This window comes from Symphalangus syndactylus, chromosome 8 (genome assembly GCF_028878055.3).
Source record: "Symphalangus syndactylus isolate Jambi chromosome 8, NHGRI_mSymSyn1-v2.1_pri, whole genome shotgun sequence".
Taxonomy (NCBI): domain Eukaryota; kingdom Metazoa; phylum Chordata; class Mammalia; order Primates; family Hylobatidae; genus Symphalangus; species Symphalangus syndactylus.
The window spans coordinates 35505242-35532150 of NC_072430.2; the positions used below are offsets into that span (position 1 = coordinate 35505242).

General features: G+C 41.6%; 1 protein-coding gene and 1 pseudogene across 10 annotated transcripts in view; one reads left to right on the forward strand and one right to left on the reverse strand.

The window, feature by feature from the left end:
* Window positions 1-26909, forward strand: part of STON2 (stonin 2) — a 190842-nt gene that overhangs the window by 22688 nt on the left and 141245 nt on the right. For 6 of the 10 annotated variants that reach the window (XR_010122343.1, XM_055288542.2, XM_055288539.2 and 3 more), the window contains 2 exons: window positions 16097-16382; window positions 18804-19088. Coding sequence is in view for 9 of the 10 variants with exons in the window: in XM_055288542.2 (XP_055144517.1) it covers window positions 16295-16382; window positions 18804-19088 (373 nt within the window). In the remaining variant the exon portion in view is untranslated. Of the gene's footprint in view, window positions 1-14256; window positions 14366-14809; window positions 14876-16096; window positions 16383-18803; window positions 19089-26909 lie in introns of all 10 variants that reach the window. The other 4 variants (XM_055288538.2, XM_063645522.1, XM_063645520.1 and 1 more) reach the window with 3 other exon arrangements.
* Window positions 881-1500, reverse strand: LOC129487590 (dynein light chain 1, cytoplasmic-like; annotated as a pseudogene).

Consider the following 26909-nt stretch of genomic DNA (forward strand, 5'->3'; position numbering starts at 1 on the left):
CACAGGGTTCTAAAGCTTGGATGGAGCTTTCTAAGCGTGAGCATCCACATTGCCCTGGTGTGTGAAAGCATTGGTCACTTCTTTGCTTTTGCTACAGCTTCTCCCTAGATAACTGGATCCCTTCTGTCTGATGATCATGTCCTAACTTGTATTGCTGGCCTCAAGCTTCAGACTCAAAAGTCCAGGCGCCTAGTTGACATCTCTCTTGGATGTCTAATGAGCATCCCAAATGTATCATATTTAAAAAGAAATGCTTTACTCCCAAATTCTAACTCTCTCTGTCTACCCCAGTCAATGGCACTGTCACCCACCCTGACCTCCACCAGAATTCCTTGTCCTCCCTCCCATGTGATATCCATCAGTAAGTCCTGAAGACCCTGCCTCTAAAATATATCTCAGATGACATCTCTTTCTCTTCATCTCCATTGTTTCATCCAGACTCTGGCCATCATCATCTTTTTTTTTCTTTATAAAGAAATAAACCACTTTATTCTCAATGTTGCTAATATTTTAAATTACAACGGTAAGAAAGCTTTTAACGTTTGATTAAATGTTGCTAATATTTTAAATTACAACAGTAAGAAAGCTTTTTTTTTCCACCATATGCAACAGATTTATTTATTTATTTTTTGAGACGGAGTCTTTCTCTTGTCGCCCAGGCTGGAGTACAGTGGCGTGATCTCTGCTCGCTGCACCCTCTGCCTCCCGGGTTCAAGCAGTTCTCCTGCCTCAGCCTCCCAAGTAGCTGGGATTACAGATGAACGCCACCACGCCGGGCTGTTTTTTTTGTATTTTTAATAGAGACGGGGTTTCACCATGTTGGTCAGGCTGGTCTTGAACACCTGGCCGCTTGATCTGCCCGCCTCAGCCTCCCAAAGTGCTGAGATTACAGGTGTGACCCACCGCGCCCGGCCAACAGATTTATTTTTTAAAGGAATGGATTTTGAGAGAAAACAACGTGAGGCAGAAGTATGGAATAGAAAATAAATACAAATGTAGGCTATTTTGCTAATTGTTTTATAACCACAACAAACTAGTACAGAGAATGCCCTGTACAAAACACAATAAAAGTTCAAACATCGAGGTGTTCCCTCAGCAAGGCTGAAAATTTCAGTCTCTGGTATTTGGAATTTAGGCTGCAGTCCTTGTTTTTCGATGGACCACAGGTGGGTGGCACAGTCCATGCTCTTAACCAGATTTGAACAGAAGGATGGCCACTTGGCCCAGGTAGAAAGTAAAAGTGGTGTTTGGTTTCATGTGTCACGTAGCTACTGAAGTTCCTCCTCACGATGCAACGTCAGGTGGGATTGTACTTCTTGTCACATTCCTTCTTGATATGAGCCACAGTGTTCCTCTCTTTGTTGTATTTCTCCAGCACCTGAATAGCGCATTCCACCGAGTTCTGTTGCATCTCTTCCGACATGTCTGCATTTTTGATCACGGCCTTTTGGTCGCACATGGTTACCCATGGAGAAGGGGGCTGGCTGACTGCAACGGTCTCCTGGGGAGGTGCTAGCATCGCCCGGCTGGAGCTGCCATCGCTACCCAAGCCGTGGCGCATCTAAGAAGAAAGCTTTTAATGTTTGACAAAGTTTTAAAGGTCACAAAGCAATCATTTTTTCCCCTTTGTGAAGACTGCTTTGCATAGTTTCAGCTTGCGTGGTCATTTATTTTTTTTTAATTTTAAAAATTCTGTTAAATTACAACTATAAAATGGGCCACCTTAACCATTTTTAAGAGTAGAGTTCAGCGGCATTATGTCCTTTCACATCCTATTGCCGCATCCATCTCCAGAACTCTTTTTATCTTGCAAAACTGAAACTTCTTACCTGTTAAACACTAACTCCTCTGCCTCCCCGGCCCCTGGCAACCACCATTCTACTTTCTATTCTGTTAATGTGACTACTCTAAGTACTTCATATAAGTGGAATCATGTAGTATTTGTCGTTTTGTAACTGGCTTATTTCACTCAGCATGATGTCCTCAAGGGTCATTCATGCTGTAGCATGTATCAGAATTTGCTTTCTTTTTAAGGCTGAATAATGTTCCATTGCATGTATATACTACATTTTGCTTATCTATCCCGTTCATCATCGGACATCTAGGTTGTTTCAGGCCACCATCATCTCTTTTCTCAACTGTTTTGACAGCTTCCTAATTGTTTGCTTTAATTCCAGTCTTTCCCTTTCCATTCTCTTCTTTACTGAGTTTCGAAAAAGGCAAATCAAATTTTGTTGCTCCTCTTTAAACTTCTTCAGTGACTTCTCATCGTGCTTGGAATAAAAGTTAAACATCTTAATCTGAATCACAAGACCTCGTAGTTCTAAAAACTCATGACCTTTACAACCTCTCATGCCTCTTGCCTACTCTATTCCCAGGTCAAGTTTTTTCTGGATTTGTTTATTTGTTTTTCTCATCTCAGACTCTTTGTGTCTTTGGTTTCCTTTACCTTGAATCCTCTTCACTTTTCATCCCATCGTGGTTGGCTTCTTCTTATCTTTGAGATAATAGTTAAGTGTCACCTCTTCAGAGACATCTTCTGTCACTCTTTGTATAAGATTCCTTATTATTCCTTGTCTTAACTCTGTTTATTTATAGGTCTTTTGTTTTTGGTTGACTTGTTTCTTACTTCCTTTTCCCTCATGATGTAAGCCCCCTGAAGGCAGGGTCTATATCTGTCTCATTTACTTTTTAAAATTTATTTTATTTTTTTTTTTTTACTTTTTAGGCGGAGTTTCACTCTTGTTGCAAAGCCTTGCCAGGCTAGAGTGCAATGGTGTGATCTCAGCTCACTGCAACCTCTGCCTCCCAGGTTCAAGCGATTCTCCTGCCTCACCCTCTGGAGTGACCGGGATTACAGGCATGCGCCACCACACCCGGCTAATTTTTGTATTTTTAGTAGAGGCAGGGTTTCACCATGTTGGTCAGGCCGGTCTCGAACTCCTGACCTCAGGTGATCCACCCGCCTTGGCCTCCCAAAGTGCTGGGATTACAGGTGTGAGCCACTGTGCCCAGCCCTCATTTACTTTTGTACCCTGAACATCTAGCTGGTATTTAATAACCACTTGTTTGATGAATGAATAAATATCCTATTTAAGGAAAGAGTGTGAGAGAAGATTCCACAATCGAGTTTACTTTTCCTTTCCTTCCTTTTTTCCTCACTCTCCCCTCATCCCACCTTCAAAACATTCTAAAATGTTAACATCCCTCACTGTTAAGAGTCACTGGTGTGTAATGATCACTGCTGCTCCAGAAAACTGGTTGAATTGCTATTGGCCTTCTGATGTCGAAAGGGAACATGCCCCAAAATTTTCCTTAACTTTCTCCACTAAAAATGATCACTTTTCCAGCCTTGCCCCATGTCTCTGAAAAGGTAACCTAATTTTGCAGTGGCCTAAATAAGCAAGGTAGAAAAAAGGAAATTAAACCTGGAGAGAGAATACCCATGTAGTATGTTTCAAAGTGCGACATGTGTCATTTTGTATTTTCTGCTGTTTTGCATTGTCTTTGTTTATTCCTTACTATGGATAACGGTTGATTTTAGTTGAAGTTCAGTCCCTTATCCATATTGGGAAATTATTGGGAAAAGAAGGCTTTGCCTAGACTCCGAAGATTTTAAGCTCTGGAGTAAATTCTCCTCCCATTTTTTTACTGTTATACTCCCTTTTTCTTTCACAATCTCATTGACAATCAGAGATTTTCTTGGTTTATGTATTGGTTTTCTCTAAGTGTGTATCACAGGACCACAAAGTGTGTGTTGAAACCTCGCTCTTTGTTAGGTCAGAAGTCTGGCACAGTCTGAATGGGTTCCTTGCTCAGGGTACCACGGGCAGAAATCAAGGGTTGGCCAGTGGTGTTCTCACTGGAGCTCAGGGTCCCCTTCAGGCTATGGCCTATTGTTGGCAGAGTTCAGTTCCTTGTGGTTGCAGGACTGAAGCCCCCATTTAAAGAGCTCGTTAATTAGATTTGGCTCACCTGGATCATCTCCCTGTCTTAAGGTCAATTGAGTAGTAACCTTAATTGCATCTGTAAAATCTGTTTTGCCATGCAGTATAACATAACTACAAGAGTAATACCAGGGCTCAGATATAATGGGGTCATTTTAGGATTCTGCCTACCACATTGATCTCTTCTGTTTTTTTTTTTTTTTTTTTTTTTTTTGGTTAGAGTTTACATTCATCTGCATGCATCAGAAAGTCTAATTCTAATATCTTAAGCAAAAATATAATTTTTCACATAAAAAATAGAGAAACAAATGATTGTTGATATCAGTTCAGTGGCTCAGTGACATCAGGGCCAATGACTGTTACTCTCTTAGCCTGCCCTTCCTATGATTATTGTAGCTCCAGCTATTAAGACCATATTCAAGTTGGGAAAAAAGAGAAAATGAGAAGGATCAGAGCTGCGTGAACTACATCTCTCTCCTTCGTTGGGATAGCAAAACAAAACCAAGACAAAAAATACTTTTTAGAACTATATTTCTCACTGTATCTCCATGTATGTCTAACTAGCTAGAACTTGGTGAAGTTACCACCTCTAGGTGAAGATAAGAAAGCAGGAATAGGAATTACTGTGATTGGCTTAAACCGGGGTGATGAGAAGAAATGGATGCTGGTGATGCAGTGAACTCTGTCAGTTATACCTCATTTCTAGAAGGCAGAATGTGCTGTTGTGGAAAGAGTGCGGAATTTATGGAGTCAGGAGGTCTGTTATTCTGTCCCAATTTTGGGAGATGGTTAGCTCTGTGACCTTGATCTAGTCACAGAACCTCTCTGAGCCAGTTTCTTTATCAAGTGAGAGAAATATTTCCTTTACTTATCTCAGGATTACTGTAAAAGTGAATTGAAATCACCCATGAAGTTCTTTGCATTCTAGAACTATATACTAATTGTAATTTTTGATAACTGGTAAAAAATAAGACAATGTCATTGATTCTAAGAAATATGTGTGTGTGTGTGTATAAATAAGTGTATATATATATATTTTTTTTTTTTTTTTTTTTTTTTGAGATGGAGTCACTCTGTCATCCAGGCTAGAGTGCAGTACCGCAATCTCGGCTCACTGCAACCTCCACCTCCTGGGTTCAAGCGATTCTCCTGCCTCACCCTTGCGAGTAGCTGGAATTATGGGCGCATACCACTACGCCTGGCTAATTTTCATATTTTTGGTAGAGATGAGGTTTCACCATGTTGGCCAGTCTGGTCAGAAAATCCTGACCTCAAGTGATCCACCCTCCTTGGCCTTCCAAATTGCTAGGATTACAGTCGTGAGCCACTGTGCCCAGCCTTAAAAAATGTTTTATCTTTTCTGAAATTAGATGAATTGTAAAATGCATCTAATTTATATATGGCTCTAAAATACAGATAAGAAATTATCCACATCAACTCCCCACTATCATGCAGGCAAAATATTAGTATTCTCATTTCAAAAAAAAATATGAAGTGGAGTTAAACCAAGCTGAATGTACCAAGATGGAGTAAGTCAGTATCTTCTAAGAGTTCAAGGAACTGAAAAATATTTTGCAGTCTTTAAAGCCTGACCTCCTACCAGAGCCATGCACTAATGTGATACAGTGCTCAGGTACCTGGGGATGTCAGTCAAGGTCACTGCCTCAGGAATGCACCAAAGATCAGAGGCAATGCCTAACCAGTTTTTCAAGCCAAGTGTAACTTAGATTCTTGACTCTGAATGTGGGGCCATGGAATTGTTAGATAGCAGAGCCATCAGGATTGTTTATTTTGAAGGAAAATCACACAATAGAGTATTTTGTAATTATAACCTTGGGATATACATATATGTATGCATGTACATAAATGTGTGTATATGCATGTATACACACATATACACACACCCATACACACAAGTAATATGACTTTAGAGAAGGGAAGGCACATAGGGTTAGGAGATTATGCTGTGTGTGCTTGTAAGACAAAAAGAAGAGGGAGTTCACTTATGGAGAATCATAGATAGATGCTAACTGTGGTCCAAGTATGACATTTGTTTCTTTTGGACTTCTTTCTCATCCCTGTTTGATTTGAGGCTGAGGTGTTCATTCTGTTCCCCAGTTTTCAATGGAAATTGGAGGAAGATTGGGTGGTCTCCTTTTGTTTGTTTTTTCAAATAAAATATTTAAATGAAAGAATGAAATTTTTAAAAAGTCAAAATAATAAGAGCAAACAACCAGGATCACTCAACTCATTTTCTCTTTTAGGAGCATCAAGGTACCTGTTAATGTGTGTGTGTGTGTGTGTGTGTGTGTTCTTCAGTGAACTCTGTTCAGGTTTTATTAATTAGAATTCAGGTCTCTCATCAAGGAAAAGAATGTGGAAGAAGGAAAGGGAAGAGAACCAGTGTTCAAGTCCTTAATCTGATTTAGTCTTTCTCACAGGGTAATGGGGCCTTCCAGTCTTCTCTTTGTTCTAGCAACTTTTGAAACAAGCAGCATGGTTATTTCAACTTTCTGATTCGGCCTCTATGGCTCCTGTAGCCCACTGTGACACAGATATCAGTGTATGAAAGCTTGTTGTTATATTGTGTCGTTGTGCTATGCACAATTCTGAGTGCATAGTAGATGCTCAATAAGGTAGCTGAATATCTTGCTTTAGAAGAACGCTGTAAAGAAATATATAGAATTTATGTAGTCTGTTTTTCCCATTCTTCCTTTCTTGGTAGATTTTGATTTGACCTTTAGATGCTTGTCCTTATTTAAGAGAAAACTGAGGCCTTGTGGGTTTGGAATGGACACCAGGATCTAGTTGAAGATGTTTCTGCATAAACTCCAAACAGATGGCTGGACAGTGGTTGCCAGTAGTCTCAAACCCAAAAAGTGGATGTGGAGATTTTTATAGACGCTACCTAGCTGAATACCTATGAAAAAGAGGTAGACAGGGAAGATGGCCAAAGATTTAACAACCTCTTTTGGATCACTAACCAGGCACAAGTAATGTTTTTGTATTATATAGCATAGCTAACCTAACAAAAATCATTTTCCCAGCTCTGGAGCAATGGAATTAGTCTATATGGCTGAATGAAACCTTCCTTTTATTCTCATATGATTTATAAAATTTCTGTAAAATTTCCAATTAATTTTCTGTACATTAGTGTGAAATGACCTGTATTTAGATGTCTGAACTAGTCTCTTTTTAAAAGTGAATACAAGTCAGAAAGTAATGTTCCAGGGGAGGGCTTCCAGTTCTGGTTATACTTGGTAACTAGCCCTTCTTCTGCAGCGAACAACCACAAAACAACAACATCTATGAGGCGACTGTTTTCAGGCTTCAGTCAACAGGCAGCACAATATTTTCTATCCTGAGGTGAGCCTGACACTCGCCTTGGCTCTTTTCCAGGGAAGAGTTTCCTGACTGCAGTGTGGTCAGCTGGAGTCTAAGCCAAGCACAGCAGTCCTGCTGAGCTAAGAAAACAGGGATCAGAGTTTGGGGCAATTGAAGCAGCTGGAATCTGCAGGACAGGCCACCAGAGAGCAGAGAGTTGGGGACCAGAGAGCATGGGGATGGGGAGAGGAGCAGAAGTATGTCTGGGTGTACTGAGAGAACCCTTGGCCAGCTTAGAGTGCACAGGTACACACTGAAACCATACAGAGCTTAATAGAGTGGCTGCTGGAGGATTGAGAATGGGACAAAGATACTGGACATCAGGCAATAGTGGGGGACATTGGTGGTCTGGTCCAGCCTAGCCACAGTGGAAAGAACTTGTTAACGTCTTATTAACATCTCAAGCATCCAACCAAGTATAGAAAGCCTGTGTCTTAGGGGAAAGGACCATGTTCTCAAGGAGGGTCTGTAAATTTTTTTCTATAAAGGGCCAGTAGTTGTTATTATTGAGCAGTAATTATTTCAGTCCCTGTGATCTGTCACAGCTACTCAACTCTGCTATTGTAGACCAAAAGCAACCATAGACAATATGTAAACTAATGAGTGTGGCTGGTAAATATACTAATAATGCAACTTTATTTACCAAAAAAGGCAGAGGGCCAGACTTAGGCTGCTGTGACTGTAGTTTGCCAGCCCATGCTCTAGAGTAAGATTTACTTTAAACCTACCCTAGCAAAGCGTAGAACCAAGCCCTGTGTATTAGTCAGGGTCCTCTAAAGGGACAGAATTAATAGGATAGATGTATATATGAAGGGGAGTTTATTAAGGAGTATTGATCACAAGGTGAAGTCCCACAGTAGGCTGTCTTCAAGCTGAGGAGCAAGGAATCCAATCCGAGTCCCAAAACCTCAAAAGTAGGGAAGCCGACAGCGCAGCCTTCAGTCCGTGGCCAAAGGCTGAGGAGCCTCTGGCAAATCACTGGTGTAAGTCCAAGAGTCCAAAAGCTGAAGAAACTGGAGTCTGATGTTTGAGGGCAGGAAGCACCCAGCATGGGAGAAAGATGAAGGCCAGAAGACTCAGCAAGTCTGGTCATTCCACTTTCTTCCGCCTACTTTATTCTAGCCACACTGGCTACTGATTAGATAGTACCCACCCAGATTGAGAGTGAGTCTGCCTCTCCCAGTCCACTGACTCAAATGTTAATCTCCTTTGGCAACACCCTTAAAGACATACCTGGGAACAATACTTTGCATCCTTCAGTCCAATCAAGTTGACGCTCAATATTAACCATCAGACCCTGTCAAGATCTGCAGGGGAGACAGAATTTAGAAATTGAGTCCTATGGCAATTAGAGGTCTGTGGGAAACAAATTAATCCAATGAAGTAAAAGACCAAGCTTTATACAAGCTCTAGGTGAGCAGCGCTTGGTCAGACTGCCTGCTGGAACAAAAATCAGCACTCTGCAGAGGAAAGTCAAATCCAGAAGGTCTTCAGTGTATCACCAACAATTATTAGGTATGCAAAAAAAAACAAAACAAAGCAAAAAAAAAAAAAACCAAAAAACCTTAGGAAAGTATTACCCATAGTCAAGCAAAAAAAAAAAAAAAAAAAAAAAGTCAATAGTAACTAATGCCAAATGGTCCAGGGGTTGGATTTAGCAGACAAAGTCTTTAAAGCAGCCATTATAAATATGTTCAAAGAACTAAAGGAAAATATTGTCACAATGAGTGAATATATGTCACAATGAGTGAACATCACGGCAGAGAAATAGAAATTATAAAAGAACATTATAAAATGGAAAAGCAGAATAACTAAGATACAAAATTCACAGGATAAGCTTATGGGAGAATGGAGATGAGAAGAGAAAGAGTCAGTGAACGCAAGGACAGATTAACAGAAGAGATGGAAAAGGGGCAGAAAAACATATTTGAAGAAATACTGACTCAGTTTTTCCAAATTTAATGAAAAAACTGACATACAGATTCAAGAAACTCCACTAACTTCAAGTAAAATGAGTTCTAAGAAAACTACATCCAAATACACGATAGTCAGTTGCTGAAAATGAAAGATAAAGAGAAAATATTGAAAGCCATTAGAGGAAAGAAGACACATTATATAAGCATGAGTAATTACATATAATCAACTGCTCATTAGAAACATTCAGACCAAAAGGCAAAATACTGAAGGAAAAATTCTGTGTCTTGTGAAAAGTAGCCTTCAAAATCAAGGGTGAAATAAAAATGGACTGCTTTAGAGCAATGCTGTCCAATAGGAGTATACCATGAGGCCAGGTGTGGTAACTTGCGCCTGTAATCCCAGCACTTTGGGAGACTGAGGCGGGAGGACTGCTTGAGCCCAGGAGTTTGAGACCAGCCTGGGCAACATAGTGAGACCCTGTCTCTAAGGAAACATTTTTTAAAATTAGCTGGGTGTGATGGTGTGCACTTATAGACCCAGCTACTCAGGAGGCTGAGGTGGGAGGATCACATGTGCCTGCAGAGGTCAAGGCTGTAGTGAGCTGTGATAGTGCCCTGGTACTCCAGCCTGAGCAAGAGTGAGATCCTGTCTCAGTTAAAAGAGAAAGAATTATAGTGTGGGCTACTTATATATGATTTTAAATACTTTAGTAATTTCATTTAAAAAAGTTAAAAGGAACTGGTGAAATTAATTTTAACAGTATGTTTTACTTAAGCTAATACATCCAAGATGCCATTTTAACATGAAAGCAGTATACAATTATTAGATATTTTACACATTTTTATACTCTTTAAAATCTGGTGTATATTTTACACTTAAGGAACAACTCATTCGGATTTAACCACATATCAGTAGTCCCTATGTCTAGTGTCTACTGTATTGGAATTGGATGATGTAATTTTAGATCAAAGAGAAAGGGGAATGAACATATTTCCCTATATCCAGATTTTCTCCAAAGCTATTTTACACATAGTGTTTAAATTAACCTTCCTGAAACATTTACTAATATCTCAAAAGAGCTGAAGAGGCTACCTACTGTATGTTAAGGCAAATTCATTCATTCATTCATTCATTCATTCATCCATCCATCCAGCTGGTTACCCAACAAACATTTACTAAAAGCCATACCCTATTCTAAGAGTTAAAGACATCAATAAGCAAAAGATCAAGTCCCTTTCCTCATATAGCCACATTCGCAAATAATTTCATTATAATTTGGTAAATGAGTGTAGGTTAAGATAGTATCAGCATTCAGAAGATATGGGGGATAAAGGGCAAGTGAGAAGTATGGTACTTTACTTATTGGAAGTTGAGGAGTACCACTATAGATCAGAGTTTTTGGTTGCAAGCAACAGAAATTAATTTTGGCTAATACAAGCAGGAAAGAAGTCTATTGAAAGGTATGAAAGAGCTCATTGGATTGCCAGATGACTGTCAAACGTGGCTTGGAAAATAGGTAGGAGCCACAGGACCTAGCCAGCAGTGAACAGAGCCAGAGTCACACCATAAGTCTGGTTAGGATGCCGCACTTGTCACCATTGCCACGGAATTGGGTTGCGCCTGCTTTTGGGCTTGGGTCAAGTTTCCATTGTTTGCATGCCACTCTCGCGTGTATTCAAGGCCCTTGTACCTTTTAGCATTCCCTCAACATTCTAGCAGCCATTGACAAAGCCTGGATTAATTGCCAGGAGGGATGTAAAGATAATATTTTTTTTCTCAAAAAAAAAAAAAAGGAATTTTGGGTATTGAGTAAGCAAAAAACAATGAGCATGCATATTATAAAGGTTTTATGGCAAAATGATTTGTGTTGTTTATCTTTGCATTCAGTGATTGCCACTTGGCATAAATGCTTGTTGAACCAAGCCTGAGGTAATGATTGAGCTAAGACTTGAAGGTGAACAGGAGCTCATGAAATAAAAATGTAGGGAAAATGTATCCCAAAGATATATTTAATAATGTATTAAATTAATATATGAACAAGTGATCGAATAGGACAAAGTATATTCAAAAACACAGTCTTTCAAATAACTCAGTTCATCCAGAATATAGGATTCACAAGGGGAGAGAACGACACATGGGATTAGAGAGGTGGATCAGGGCCACATTCACAAAGTGCCTGCATTTATACAACAATTTTTATTGAATTGCTAACATGTGCCAGGCACTATGCTCAATGCTGAGGGTATAGCATGCAACCCCTGCTCTCAGGAATCCTTTGTTCATTTCTCATACCTCACTTTGTCCTGTGAGGAGACTTTGAGGAGCTGTAAGCAGAGCTGTAGCATAGCCATTTTCAGGTTTTAGGAAGATAACTCTAGCATAGTAGGTTGGATCGTAGGTTTGAGCAGGTTGGATAGTAGGTTTGTCTCCTCCCTGAAGGCAGGGAGACAGGTAGGAGACTTGTAACTGTCTGCGTGAGAGATCATGAGGGGCTGAGCCAAGGCATTGGCAATGGGATCGGAGAGGGTAAGCTCCAGAGCTCAAACTCATTCTGAAACTTAGAGCTCCTTTTCCAGGGCACTTGACACCCTCTTCAGATGAACAGAGTGTAACTCACTGTGGGCTAGACATGCCATTCCTGCTCCCCCTTCCTGAGTGCCTGTGCCCCACAGCTCTTTTGCTCTGACTCCTCCTTTCCAGCTTAGGGTACAGTTCAAGACCACCTATAGCTCAAGCTCTCAGAAGTCTCTTAACACTCTTACTTGCTGCTGTCCTACTTTTGGTGACTGACCGCCAGAATAGGTTAGAGAGCAGAGGTTATTGTTTTAGGTTGCTGTCGTATCTCCCTGCAGTTGACAGCTGCTTGAGGGCAGAGATGCTGTTTTGTTCTTCCTTGACCCTGAGGCCCTAGAATGGGCAGAAACAGTATATGTTCCTGATGACTGTGGCCCCCAACTTTGTGAAACACACCAGAGGTACTGATGGCTGAAAAATTCCATCACCACACTTCTGTCCAGCACTGTCTGAGGAAGGCTAATCTCCCTTAAGCACACTTCTTGAGTCACTCTCTGCTTTTAAACCTCCCACAGCTTCTCATTTCCCCTTGAACTCTCCTTGGCTTTTATGGTCAATCAATCCCTTCACTCCGTATTCCCCCAGTGGATACCTCTGCTCTCATCAGACAGATCCTTATTCAGACAGAAACATGCCTTGTTAAGGTCTGCTTCTGATTTTTACTGTCACTTGCGGTGATCCCCTGTCCAGAGGCTTCCCTCACTTGTCCCTCTGTTGGTCCAGAATCAAGGACATCCTTCAGATCTCAGAAACCCACCCAGTCCCATATGGTTCCAACTCTCAGAGATCTCCCTATGGCTAAACTGTGGCACTCCCGGCATGTCCTTTATCTGGGGCAGTTATTCTGGACTTGTATTTGCTGTTCTGTGGGTCCTTATCTCCTCAGCTGTATTGGGAGCTGCTTGAGGGTTGCTGTCTCAAGGGTAACTGGTACATTTCCAGACATGTAGGTCTCACAAAGGCAATTATTGGACTGTCATAAGACAAAACTACTTCTGTGACCCCCATCTTATCAGACAATTGCATTCTCCCTTCTACAAATTTTTGTATATAAGCAATGCTGAGAAAGAAGTAGCTCTCTGAAATGGCAACTCCAAGACTTCAGTGAAACTTTTAGCATCTGTTGGTCAATCCTCCTGCTGATACTGAGTCACCACTCATTTGTGGTGATTCTAAACCTCATTTTATGATTCACATTCTAAAAATGGGGTGAGGTTTTTACCATGAAACTAATTCTGGTATGAACTTAACCTCACAATTATTGGGTTCTTCTGTGGGTTTCCAGCTGCTAGCACAGCACTTTTCAAGGTCTAATTTCTTATGGCTTATTGGTGTGGCTCTTCCATGGCAAATACCTAAAATCCATTTTATGGATTTATGGTGTGGAATATGATGGGGGTTCCATGTGATCAGTTTGTTCCACCAGTCTTCATTGGGACCACTCGTTGTCTGTCACCAGCCCATGTCTGGTCTGGGACAAGTGAAGGAAGGATAGATAAAGTTTTGGGGCTCTTTTTTGGTTCATACATTCTGAGGAATGGTCTTGGTACTTTGGCCAGAATGCACCTATATCTATAATGAAGAGGATTTAGAATCTGCCTTCTGGTCACTGTAGCTGAGCACATGACTCTACTTAGCATCTAGAACTTCTTGAACAATGACTGAAACCAGAATCTGCAAATGACAGAAATGGAGTGGTTTCATGAAATCTGCATTCCAGTCCCAAGACTGCTACGAACAAGTTACGCAACCTTGGGCGAGTCATTTAACAACAGCAGCAGTGCTGGCGATGGCTAACATTGGTTTGGAATGGAGCCTGGGGCACAGTAAGCCCTCTGTAAGGTCACCTGCTGTTTTCATTGTCATTTTACAGAGGGTTTATTACATCCAGTCCTGAGTACTTGGCGTACATTATCTTGTTTAATCCTCAGAATTATGGAGTGAGTTTTATTATTCTTTGTGTACAAGGGTGAACTGAAGCTTAAAGAGGTTGAGTTATGAGTCCACGACTGTATAGGACTCCAAGACTGTATAGGACTCGAATCCAAACAACCTAACTCCTGGGCCCATGATCACAATCTCTATTCGTGCACATGATTTCCTTGGGCCTCAGTTTTCTCGTAACACCTGAAGTTGTTGATCTTTAAAACCTTTCAGTTTAAAATTTTTAAATATTTTCCCCTTACCTTCACCTTCCTCCCCTGTTCCCTTCCCTACCCCACTTATCCATGACTTTTGCTGGGTTCATCATTGCCGGATTGGCAGGATGTTTTCCCCGTTGAGTGATGACACTGCATGTGTCAGCATAGGGACTTGTATTGTGGGTTTTTGTTTTTTTTTTTTGAAGGGTGCTGTGGGGCTGGTTTACATGCTGCTGTTGTTGAGAGAGGAGGAATCTGACTCTTCAATTTTACTGCCTTATCTTGGCCCGCAGCCATTACCACATTGAGTGACACACATTTGACAGGGCTTGAGAAAGTCGTCATAGGCAGAAGCCGGTGGGAATCAGCTCGTTGTGCTTGTGGACCCTGCGCTGCTCTCTGGTAAGATCTGGTTTGGGAGACCTCCTCTCTCCAGGCTGTTTGCCTGTGTCTGGCCCTGTGGTTGGCAAGGATCTTAGGAGAGGGACTTGGAGAAGAGGGTTCTGGGCTTTCCATCCTTTATATAGCTTGGAGTGTGCTGGCAAACTTTCACATGGGGAGTTTCCCGGACATTTCATTACAGTTCCATTGTAATTGATATTTGTAAAGTACTTAAGTTGGGTGATAGTCTATATGTACTGTATTCTGTTGTACTTCTTTGTGGCTGTGACATCAGGGTTAGAGTGTTTTGGCTGCAGAAGACCTGGGCTCAAGGGTTGGATCTATCACTTATCGTGGTGCTTCGAACACACCTGCTTGTTACGGCTTCTACTTGATTATTCTTTGAGTGAGATCTTATTATGAAAAAAAGCCACTGTGCTGAGTTTTGTAAACTCTTCCACTTAGAAGCCTGGAGGAAGGATTTTAAGAACCTTAAGTACCAAAAGGGCCTGGAAACACTAAAAGTGTTAGGTAAGTCACTTAATTTTTCTCAGCCCAAATTTCTTTATCCATAGAAGAATTAGAGTACTATGTGTCCTACTCAACAAAATGGCTACCGAATCAAGTGAAGTATGGTATGAAAATGTGTTTCTGGAAATTATAAATTCTATATAAACATTAGTTGTAGGAAGCATCATGTGCCAAAACTAATTGGTTTAAACACCAAAAAAGCAAAAGCTGTTCATGTTTTTACCGATTTTCCCACATAGAGATTATTTACTGCAGATGATAACCTGTAGTAAAATTTCCTAAACTTTTCATTGTGCAGCAGTTGGAAGACTGTGAGTTAAGTTGTTCTAGAGAGTTCAGTTGTTCTAGAAACTATCTGAATATTGTGTATATTCAGTTAATAAGAACTGATATTGTTCAAGGTATATAGTAGCTCTTTTGTGGAAGCACATTAATTTTTGATAAATTCAGATTTTATTAATTCATTATAAATCATTATTAGATCAAGAGCTAGGTTCAGGTTGTAAAAAGATATTAATACCATAAACAAAATTATGTCAATTAAGAATCTTTCTGTATTCCTAGAACATAATTGCAGTATGAGCAAAGGCAAGACCATTGTAACTAATTTAAATAGGCCTAGATTGAAAATGTTTCTCTCATATTTTTCACTAGCACAGATATTCCCTATCCTCTTACTCCAAATGAACAAGATCACTTCATTTCTATTTTTCTTGATTGATAAACCATGCTTGGAGATACCATCTGGAGATTGTTGGGTTTCTGCCAAAGATTTAAATCAGGCTTACAAAGAGTTACCTACCTAAGGCAAGAAACTGGACTAATTTAATAGAAAAGAACATGCTTCTATTTTGCCAGCTGGTAAGAGAAAGTGAAAGCATTTTGAAAAGTTTTATTTGTTTTGCAATGATAGTCTTATAGATGACAGTATTTCTAAAATACAATAATTAGGGAAGTTAGAGAATCTAATTGCTGAAATTTGTGTAATAATTTGCAAGTGTGATATAAAAGCTTATCTAGAAAAGCTTATCTTGATGCTAAAGACAGACATTTCAGTGTAAAAGGTGAGGGTGTGACAGGAACAGAGCGAAGTAAGGCAAGTTGGAAACCACCCCAGGCCTTCTTGTGGGCAGCGCTAAAAGCCCTAGACCTATGTGGATTCAGTATAATGTGATGGTTATCCTTTTAAATTTTTTGTTTGTTTGTTTGTTTGTTAAACAGATTTCTGCCTGGCAGATTAACCAACGGCAAGAGGGGCTGATCTGTCTACATTCTGAGTACTGCCTTTGGCAAGACACCTAGAACAGACCCTGGACCCAAGTCTACCGTACTACCATACCCCTACCCCAGCCCACCCCAGACAGTATTCTGGGGTTCACCTGAGGTCAGCAGTGTGAAGATGACCAGTGCCTTTTTAGCATGACGACTTTGGACCATGTGATTGCCACCCACCAGTCAGAATGGGTCTCCTTCAATGAAGAGCCACCCTTTCCTGCCCACTCGCAGGGTAAGGAGTGCCTTCATTTCCTAAAGTGAAGAGATTGTCAAAGAACTATGTCTATTTGTTATGGCTTCTACTTGATTATTCTTTGGGTGGGATCTTAGTGTAGAAAAAAGTGTCAGTTTCTCACTTTCTTTCTTGAGATCTTAGAATCCTAAGTGGAAGAATTTACACACCAAAAAAGCATCTTGGGAACCTTAGGGCCCTAAAAAGGGGCTTGGAAACACCAAAAGTATTGGCTGTTTTCTCCCAAGAAACAAAAACTTAATATTTACCGAGTACTTTACTCTCAGCCTTTTTAAAATGTAGTTGTTGAAAGTAGTTGTTAAAAGTGACAGGCTCTGGAGCCAGAGTGCTTGGGTTCAAATCCGTGTTGCACCAGGAATGAGTGATATGCTTTTGGGTAGATTATTTATTTAGCCTCTCCATGCATAGTTTCATTATCTGTACAGTAGGGATAATCAGTACCTATCTCACAGGTTGTTGTGAGGCTTAAGTGAATTCATACATAAAAGTGCTTAGAGCAGTGCCAGGCATGTGGAAAGAGCTCAGTACGGTCATCCTTGATCATAAGGAGGATGACTATATTGACTTTGGAGAACTTGTGCTCAGGGGTGAAGGTCAAGGTAGGATCCAGGAGATATTTGCAGAGACATGCCAGTTGGTTCTGTTCTACTGTAGCTACCAGTGCCAACTGAAGTCATCCCATCTTCATTTATAACACCTAGAAAGTGAGAGTCGACAGGTATGCTCTCCAATATGGTGGCCACGTGGTTACGAGGCCCTGAAATGTGACAAGTCTGAATTGGGATCTGCTGTAAGCATCAAATACCTACGCTAAATTTCAAAGACCTAGTTTAAAAAAATTAAATAGCTAATAATTTTATATTTCTTACATGTCGAAATTATAAATTTGCAACATTGGGTTGAAATGTGTATTATTAAAATACTTTCTCCTGTTGTGTTTAATTTTTTTCATGTGGCTACTAGAAAATTTAAAATTACATATGTAGCTCACATTTTATTTCTGTTTGACAGTGCTATAGAGGCTTTGAATACTTGCAGATGGACCAGTTGGCAAGTGATGGGAGAAAAGATTTTTACATTAATTATTTGATTAAAAAAATTTATACAGAAAAATTGACTTCGTTTGTTGTACAGCTGATGAATTTCAGCACATGTATAGATTTGTGTGTCTACCACCATAATCAGGATATAGTTTTGTTGTTGTTGTTGTTTTGATATGGAGTTTTGGTCTTGTTGCCCAGGCTGGAGTGCAATGGCGCAATCTCAGCTCACTGCAACCTCCGCCTCCCAGGTTCAAGTGATTCTCCTGCCTCAGCTTCCCAAGTAGCTGCGATTACAGGCATGTGCCACCACGCCTGGCTAATTTTGTGTTTTTAGTAGAGGTGGGGTTTCGCCATGTTGGTCAGGCTGGTCTTGAACCGCTGACCTCCGATGATTCACTCACCTTGGCCTCCCAAAGTGTTGGGATTATAGGCATGAGCCACCGCGCCCGGCCAGGTTTTTTAATTTTCAAAAAAAAATTTTGAAGGCTGTTAAATTTTCTAGGGCCAATCAAGTGATGCAGTGATGCAGTGCTGCAGGAATAGCCTCCAGGTTACATTCAGCTGGTCGTTAGTGCACACGGGTTTGCACCTGGTGTCCTGTGGCTGTGTATAGCTTAGACCACAAAGAGTTTGAAATTTGAATTTGAATGTCTTCAGACAGAAAGAAGTGCTCCTGTTCAGCCACAGTCCCCACCAGTCCCTTTTGCCTTTCACTTGTTCCACTTGACTCAGGTCTTACTTGACCTCTGTAAGCAATTTCCTTTGTGACCCCCAAGCACTGGAGTAGATGCTGGCATAAGAACAGTGAAGAGGCCGGGCGCGGTGGCTCACGCTTGTAATCCCAGCACTTTGGGAGGCCAAGGCGGGCGGATCACGAGGTCAGGAGATCGAGACCACGGTGAAACCCCGTCTCTACTAAAAATACAAAAAATTAGCCGGGCGTGGTGGCGGGCGCCTGTAGTCCCAGCTACTCGGAGAGGCTGAGGCAGGAGAATGGCGTGAACCCGGGAGGCGGAGGTTGCAGTGAGCCGAGATCGCGCCACTGCACTCCAGCCTGGGTGACACAGCGAGACTCCGTCTCAAAAAAAAAAAAAAAAAAAAAGAACAGTGAAGAAAGCCCCTAGTCTCTGCCTGCCAGTATACTGACTCGAGACATGCTGAGCTTACAGCGTTTATACATGATTAGGTAAACAGTCATTTAACATAGAGTCAGATGGGTGTGGCTCTTTCTTCTCCCCACTCACTGCAGTGGCGAGTCGTGCGGGCACCCCATGGCCATCCTTAGTTTTTGCCTCCATGAGATGGCTCTGAAGAGCGGTCTTCCTCACATGATGGTGGTGTCTGGTATCTGTTTCAGGGGGCACGGAAGAGCACCTCCCAGGACTGTCATCTTCCCCAGACCAGTCCGAGAGCTCCTCCGGGGAGAACAATGTGGTGGATGGAGGCTCTCAAGACCATTCCCACTCGGAGCAGGATGACTCCTCTGAAAAGATGGTCCTCATCTCTGAAGCAGCTTCCCCACCTGGGAGCCCTGAGCAGCCCCCACCTGATCTGGCCTCAGCCATCAGCAACTGGGTTCAGTTTGCAGACGACACGCCCTGGGCCAGCACATCTCCACCTCATCAGGAAACAGCTGAGACAGGTGAGGGGGTAGAAAGGGCCCGGCTTGGGTATGCGCTCAGCAGGGATGCTTTTCAGTGAGAGGTCTATAGGGCTGCCAGGATTCCGTTTCACCTGCCCCCTAAACCTGAAGCACTGGTCACATAGGGGAGAGCAGACGGAGTTCTCATCTGGTTTAATTCTGTAACTTGTTTTTGTTGACATAAGCATACAAAAGAATGTATGTGTTCTAGGACATTTCTAGTCCTTTACTCTTGTCCCTGGCTGTTGACTTGTCTTTAAAATAATGCATATATATTTTTCTATTAGGGATTGGAATTATATTTACTCAGCCCCTAAATTGTAAGCACCTTACATACAGAAATGAATGTTTCTGCTGGGTGCAGTGGCTCATGCCTATAATTTCATCACTTCGAGAGGCCGAGAAGGGTGGCTCACTTGAGGTCAGGAGTTTGAGACCCTCCTGGCTAACATGGAGAAACCCTGTCTCTACTAAAAATACAAAAATTAGCTGGGCATGGTCACACACATCTGTAATCCCAGCCACTCAGGAGGCTGAGGCATGTGAATTGCTGAACCTGAGAGCGGAGGTTGCAGTAAGCTGAGATCGCGCCACTGCACTCCAGCCTGGGTGACAGAGCGAGACTCTGTCTCCAAAAAATAAAAAAAGAGGAATGTGTGTGAAAGTGTGGACCACTGAACCATGTCTAACCAAGTCACCAATAGGATTTGTTAAACATGGATATTCTCACACTTCAGAACTCTTGAATCCAAATCCTCATGGGTAGGGATGGTTGTTCATGAGAAATCTCTCATTTTGTGGCATTTCAATGGCCAGAAGCCGCACTGGGGAGCTTAGTAAAGCTGTAGGAGTTGTTAGTCCCCACCTTGGTGACCTGGCCTCTTCTTTATCATGCACTGAAGTATGCCACAGGTGATTGGATAAGCTTTGGGACTGTATTAGTTTTCTATTTGCTGCTATAACAAGTCACCACAAGTGTAGTGGCTTAAACAACATAAGTTTATCATCTTATTATTCTATATTTCAGAAGTCCATCATGGGTGTCACTGGGCCAAAATCAAGGTGTTGGCAGGGCTGCGTTCCTTTCTGGAAGCTCTAGGGGAGAGTCTGTTTCCTGGCCCTTCCCAGCTTTCAGAGGCTGTCAACATTTCTTGGCATATGGCCCCTTCCTCTGTCTCCAAAGCCAGGAATGTGGCATCTCTCTGTGCCTTTCTTCTGAAGTCATATCTTTCCCTGACATCTGCCTTTGTCTTCCATTAAGGACCTCTGTGGTTACATTGGGCTCACCAGGCATTAAGGACCTCTGTGGTTACACTGGGCTCACCAGGATAATGTCCCCATCTCAAGGTCCTTAACATAATCACATCGGTGAAGTTCTTTTGCCATATAAAGTAACACATTCACAGGTTCTGGAAATCAAGATGTGGACATCTTGGGGTAGAATGGGAGGCATTATTCTGTCTACCACAGAGACCTACTAGCAAAAAGCAGGGTTGGTATATTTTTCTGTTGGTGTGTTAAATGTTTTGCTGTGTCACTTTTTAAGGCTGATTCCTTTGTTTTTCAATGTGTTTTCAATACTAAAATGATTTTAAGAAAATATAAAACAATTCTGTAACAAACATTTATATTTTTACATAATAATTTGCAAACTTATGTCTATTTTTTTGTATTTAAACATCAGATTTCCTTTTTTTTTTTTTTTTTTTTTTTTTTGTTTGAGATGGAGTCTTGCTCTGTTGTCCAGGCCGGAGTGCAGTGGTGCAATCTCAGCTCACTGCAACCTCCGCCCCTGGGGTTCAAGCGATTCTCATGTCTCAGCCTCCCGAGTAGCTGGGATTACAAGCACCCATCACCACGCCTGGCTGAGTTTTGTATTTTTAGTAGAGACAGGATTTTGCCATGTTGGCCAGGCTGGTTTTGAACTCCTTGACCTCAGGTGATCCACCTGCCTTAGCGTCCCAAAGTGCTGGGATTACCGGTGTGAGCCACTGTGCCCAGCCTAAACATCAGATTTCTGCATGAATTGTCATTGAGTCATGACTCTCAGTGCAGCATGGAAGAAGTGACAGGTCCAGACAGGCTTCCCTTACTGAACACCTAACTCTGAGAAGGCTCTGGGCTAAGTGTTGATGCATGTAGAGAAAAGTTACCGAACACCGGGCAGTGAATGAGCACAGAAATATGTTCCTTCTGCTTAATATGATACATTTACTGCATGCTTATTGTGTCAGTTTCTGTGCTCAGTGCCTTAGCTACATCATCTCATGTATTCCTTACAACAATTGTATGAGGAAGGTATTAATATTAATCCATATTACACATGGTGGAGGAGGCTCAGCCAGACAGTGCTTTGGGAATTCAACCAAGGTTGTGTGCTAGGAAATGGCAGGAGAGCTTCCGCACCAGGCTGACCGGCCCCAAGGTCTTGGAGCAGCCTTCAGATGCCCTGTGCTGTCCTTCCATTTGCCTCACCCTTCCTGCTGCTGCTGCTGCTGCTCTAGTATCCTCTGCTCCCTCATTACCCAGGAGGCAGTGGGGGCAAGGAATGGAAGGTAAGTGATGGGTGGGGTGCTCTTTCTCCACTTTGCTGCCCTAAAATGGCCATGCCTTCAGGTCATGGATTATATTCATGCCATTCAGATTCTTTCACATTTTATCTTTAGCCTCAAAGATTTCCTGATTGCTCAAAACTATTTATATGACAGTCAATTTGCTCAACTCTTCACTGATTTTTCCAAAACTAATTTTGAGATTAGTCATAATTATGTTGCCCCCATCTGACTGAGGATCTTATCTTGTGACTGACAATGCTTTTGATATATTGTGAAAGCTTTACCCTTTAAGGCAGCAATTCACAGTCTGGCCCATAGACCTTGGTGTCTCCTGAGACCCTTTCAAGGGGTCTTTGGGGTTAAAATCATTTTCATTCTAATTCTAAGATGTTATTTGCCTTTTCACTGCATTGACATTTGCATTGATGGTTAAAAAATAACAGAAGATAAAACTTTTGGCCATTGTCTACTCACAGTAAAACAAAATGTCTATTTCACCCAACAATATCCTTGATGAGACAGTAAAAATTATTAATTTCTTAAAATTGTGATTCTTGTGTATATCTTTTTAACATACTCTGTGACAGATTGGGAAAAAATACATGAAGCACTTTTGCTCCATATCAAATTGTGATAATTGTCTTAAAAAAAAAAGTTTTTTTAAAAATTTTTAAGAATTCAGTTTAAAAATTAATTTTAAAATTATTTTTTAAAATCCATAATGCAAAAAATTCTTAATGAACAAAATATCAGTATTTTAAAGACAAGATCCAATTAACACTTTCATGACTATGCTACATTTGGCCCACCTGGACCTGGTGTTACAGGAATTTTCCTAAAGTTCAGCTAAAGATGGAGTCCTTGTCCATCCCACAGCCATGAAAATTCAGGCTCGCAGATGGTTTGAAGGGTAAGTAAAGCAGGGCTTTATTGGGTGAAAAGGAAAAAAGAGGGGAAACAGGGACTCTCAGCAAGGCCAGAGTTCATCTAGAGCACTTCCGGACCACGCCCAAATCCCAGGTTCCACACAGGAAGAGGAAGGGCCAGGCTCTTCCCTGCTGCAAGTAGCACAAACTTCCACAGCTCCACCCCAGTGCACAGGCCAGTTGGAGTTTTTCCGGGGACCCTCTCCCCTCTGGCTGTCTCACTGGTTCTGATAAAACTTTATTTACAGAGATAGTCAACCTGTGAGCCATAGTTTGCTGCTTTGATTTTGATTTGATATTTTTAACATATTGCCTTAAAATGTTATTTTGATTACTGAGTTTTTTGGCACTCTCTTAAATTTTACATCCAAGGCAAGTGTGTCACTTGCCTTAGCCTAATCTCAGCCCTGCATTGTCCTAAGAATTTTACATTTATTAATATTACTGGAGAATAAATCAAGAAATGACAATGTTCAAATGCATGAAAGCATAATTTTGAAAACTGCTCAAGTATGAATAATTCCATCTGTTCATATGTGTGAAAATTTAACTCAACCCTGTGGAGATGGAGTTCTCTACCTTAGGAGGGTCCTGTAGGATGGGTTCCCAGCAGACTTGATGCCCAGTCTGTAGGCAAGAAGCAGAAATAAACCATACGGAGGACCAGCCCCACCTCAAGAAGTGTTTCTAACCTAGAAACCCAAGGAGCATACGGTTGCACCATAGGTTCTAGTGCACAGCATTAGAGTGGTAAAGAAAATGGTCCAATTCCAAATTTTCTGCCAATACCCAACTTGACCCATCAGTGAACCTAAACTGAATCAAAAGCTGCAGAGTACATTCCTGTTACCCAAACTAACCTCTCCCACATAAGCTAATTCCCTCTTGGGTTTCCTCCCATGGATTGTGTTTAACAATAAGGATAGAGTAATTGGCAGAGCTAAGGCCAATTACACAGGACAGACTAGGCGTTAGCCCCCCACTCCTGCCCCCACATAATGGATAATGTAGACATTCCCCAAGTTACAGTCATTCCATTCCGGAGGCTGTTGTGCAGCTCAGAGTTTAATTTGAATCCAAAATGTTTGAATGCATGTGCTGTATATTGCGATAATACCACATATGTAACTGCAGGCATTATGTAGAAATAACACAGATGTTTGCAGCAAGTAGAGACAGTGTGAGACTTGCTGCAATCACTACTACCTGCTCTGTTCTTTTCAGTAATACTAAGCTGAGTAATGGCTCCCAAAGACATCAAGTTGCCCTCCCTGGAACCTATACCTATTATCGTATTTGGGAAGAGGGTCTTTGTAGATGAGAGTAAGGGTTTTGAGATGGGGAGATAATCCTGGATTATCTGTGGGCCTTAACTGCAATCACATGCATCCTTAAGAAAGTGGCAGGGGGTGATTTTGCTTACACAGAAGAGAAGGCACTGTGAAGATGAAACAGAAAGAAATTTGAAAATGCTGATCTTAAAGATTTTAGTGATGAAGCCACAGCCAAGGAATGCCGGCAGCCACCAGGAGCTGCAAGATACAAGAAACAGATGCTTCCCTAACGCCTCTGCGGGGAGTGCAGTTCTGCTGACATCTTGATTTTAGCACAGTGATTCTCATCTCAGACTCAGGCCTGCAGAACTATGAGAGAATAAATTACTGTTGTTTTAAGATACCAAGTTTGTGGTAATTTGTTACAGCAGCCATAGGAAACTAATGTACTAAGTCTGTAAAATCTTAAAATGGAACCCTTTGCATAAAGCTGAGAATGAGTCAGTCTGAATTAGGGGAGCACCTGTAATGATGCAGGACTTTTTTTTTTGAGACGGAGTCTCGCTTTGTTGCGCAGGCTCTGGAGTGCAGTGGCACGATCTCAGCTCACGATGCAGGGTATTTTTTAAGGAGATGTGTGCATATCAGTGTGCTTTATCCCTAAACCTTACAGCTCCTTATAATTTACTCATTGAGTCACTAGATATTTACTAAGCACTTCCTCTGTATAGTTCTGCTAGGTGTGGGTATTCAAAGACATAGCACAGTGCTCAGAATTGAGCAGAAACCCACTGGGCTTCTTCCTGGATCCTCTAGTAGCAAACCAGAGCCAACCTATGCTCCTGTGATTACCATCTCTTGCGGTTGTCTTTCAACCACTACTTGTCTTTCTGTTTTTAAGTGTTTCTTTTTTTTTGAAATGGAGTCTCACCCTGTCACTCAGGCTGGAGTCCAGTGGCGCAAACTCGACTCACTGGGTTCAAGTGATTCTCCTGCTTCAGCCCCCAAATAGCTGGGATTACAGGCGTGTGCCACCACATCCAGCTAATTTTTGTATTTTTAGGAGAGATGGGTTTCATTATGTTGGCCAGGCTGGTCACAAACTCCTGACCTCAAATGATCTGCCCACCCCGGCCTCCCAAAGTTCTGGGATTACAGGCATGAGCCACGGTGCCTGGCCTACGTTTTTCATTTCATACAGCTGAGAATTTGGAACTGGCTCTGAGGAAGCAAAGGAAGAAGTGGATGCTGGGAGAATTACTTGCCTGAGAAGTTCATTTTATGACAGGTGCATCTATTGTCTCTTCCCGTGAAGGATGAAAATCAGAATTTAAAGCAACTTCCCTTGTTAATTATCATTTACTTCTGGGGCTTCCCCAAAGCTCTTACTCAGTTTTATCCAGTTTTCCTCACTTGGAGAAAGTGGGCACTACTGACGTAGGATAAACTTTTGTCTAAATTGGCCACCTAGCTGTGGGTCAAGTAGTGGCCACTTTGCCAACAGCTAGGTGACCAGCTTAGACAAAATGGCCCTCTTGTGCTTTTTGTCTAATCTGAGCACATAGAAATGATTTGCCCATCAATTTCCCATTTATCCACTCTAAAATGCTTTCCTTCGTTTATTAATTTCCATCAGTCCAATGTCAGATCTATTTTGGGCTATAGCTTCACTCATGTAGACTGAGCAAACTCTTTTTAGCATGGATAATGCAAGAATGAAATGGAATTAGGGCAAGAGATAAATGCAAAAATTTGGAATCTTTGGTGAAGTTTGGAGTATGTAGATGTGTCTCTGTGCGTGCAAGAAAAAACTTTCAGCCAGGAAAAAAAGGATCAGTGGGAACCAATTTTTGGCTTTAACCCTTTTCCCAATCACATCGGCATCACTGGAGCAAACTGACTCTTTCCTATATATAATGTATAGTTGCAGTGTTTAGTTTCTTCCCATTTTACTCTTCATATTCCATTTACTTCTATTAAGGGCCCATACTTTCTGATCGGATGTCTTCATGTCCGGAGAGATGTAAAAATGTTTATCTTGGTACCTGTCTCATGCAACCCTTCTGTGGATGTTGTTTTGTGAGAAGGTCATAAGAGAAAAAGGTGGTGGGAGGAGAAGGAGGAGGAGAAGTGGAACTGATCAGTGCTGTTCCTAGTTTTAATTTCTGGAAGAAAAAGTGAAACCTTACTTAGCCAGCTGTTTCGTACCTGAACATTCTGGCTTGCAGAGAGAAGTTGGGAAAGAGACTAGCACACACATAACACACACAGAGGAAGTAGCGAGGTTATCTGGGATATTCCTTTCCCATCTCCCAATTCCCTTTCTTCCCCTCTTTGAAGTTTTTCTGGCAGATGAAGAGTAAAAAAACAAAAGAATACATCTTTTAAACTGTGCCACCTAAGAATAAAGCCAAGCGAGCATTGGACTTCAGCCTGGAATTGGAATGTACTATTTGCCCTGATTAAAATGCAACAAGGCTGTAGGCACAGTGGAGTTAGGGACAAAGAGACTGTCATTAATGGTACATCTCTTATTTTTTATGGTATTTAAATGGCTAGAAGCTGCACTGAGAACCTTAGAGAAGCCAGGGAGTTGTTAGTCCCCACCCTAGTGACCTGGCTACTTATTTTATTGTGCACTGAAGCATACCAAGGTTGATTGGATAACCAGGAGCAACAGCTGGTAGGAAAAACAACTCTAGAAATGCTTAAATCATCAAGGCAACCACTTTCTCTTGGACTTTAATTAGGGCAGGATTTGAAGTGAATAAGTGCCATCATGGTTGGCCAGGGAAAAAAGGAAATATACAGTCTCCCTTAGAAACACATGATTAAAATTGGCCAGGCGCGGTGGCTCACGCCTGTAATCCCAGCACTTTGGGAGGCCAAGGCAGGCGGATTACAAGGTCAGGAGTTCGAGACCAACCTGGCCAACATGGTGAAACCCCGTCTCTACTAAAAATACAAAAATTACCGGGCGTGGTGGCGGGCGCCTGTAGTCTCAGCTGCTTGGGAGGCTGAGGCAGGGGAATCGCTTGAACCTGGGAGGTGGAGGTTGCAGTGAGC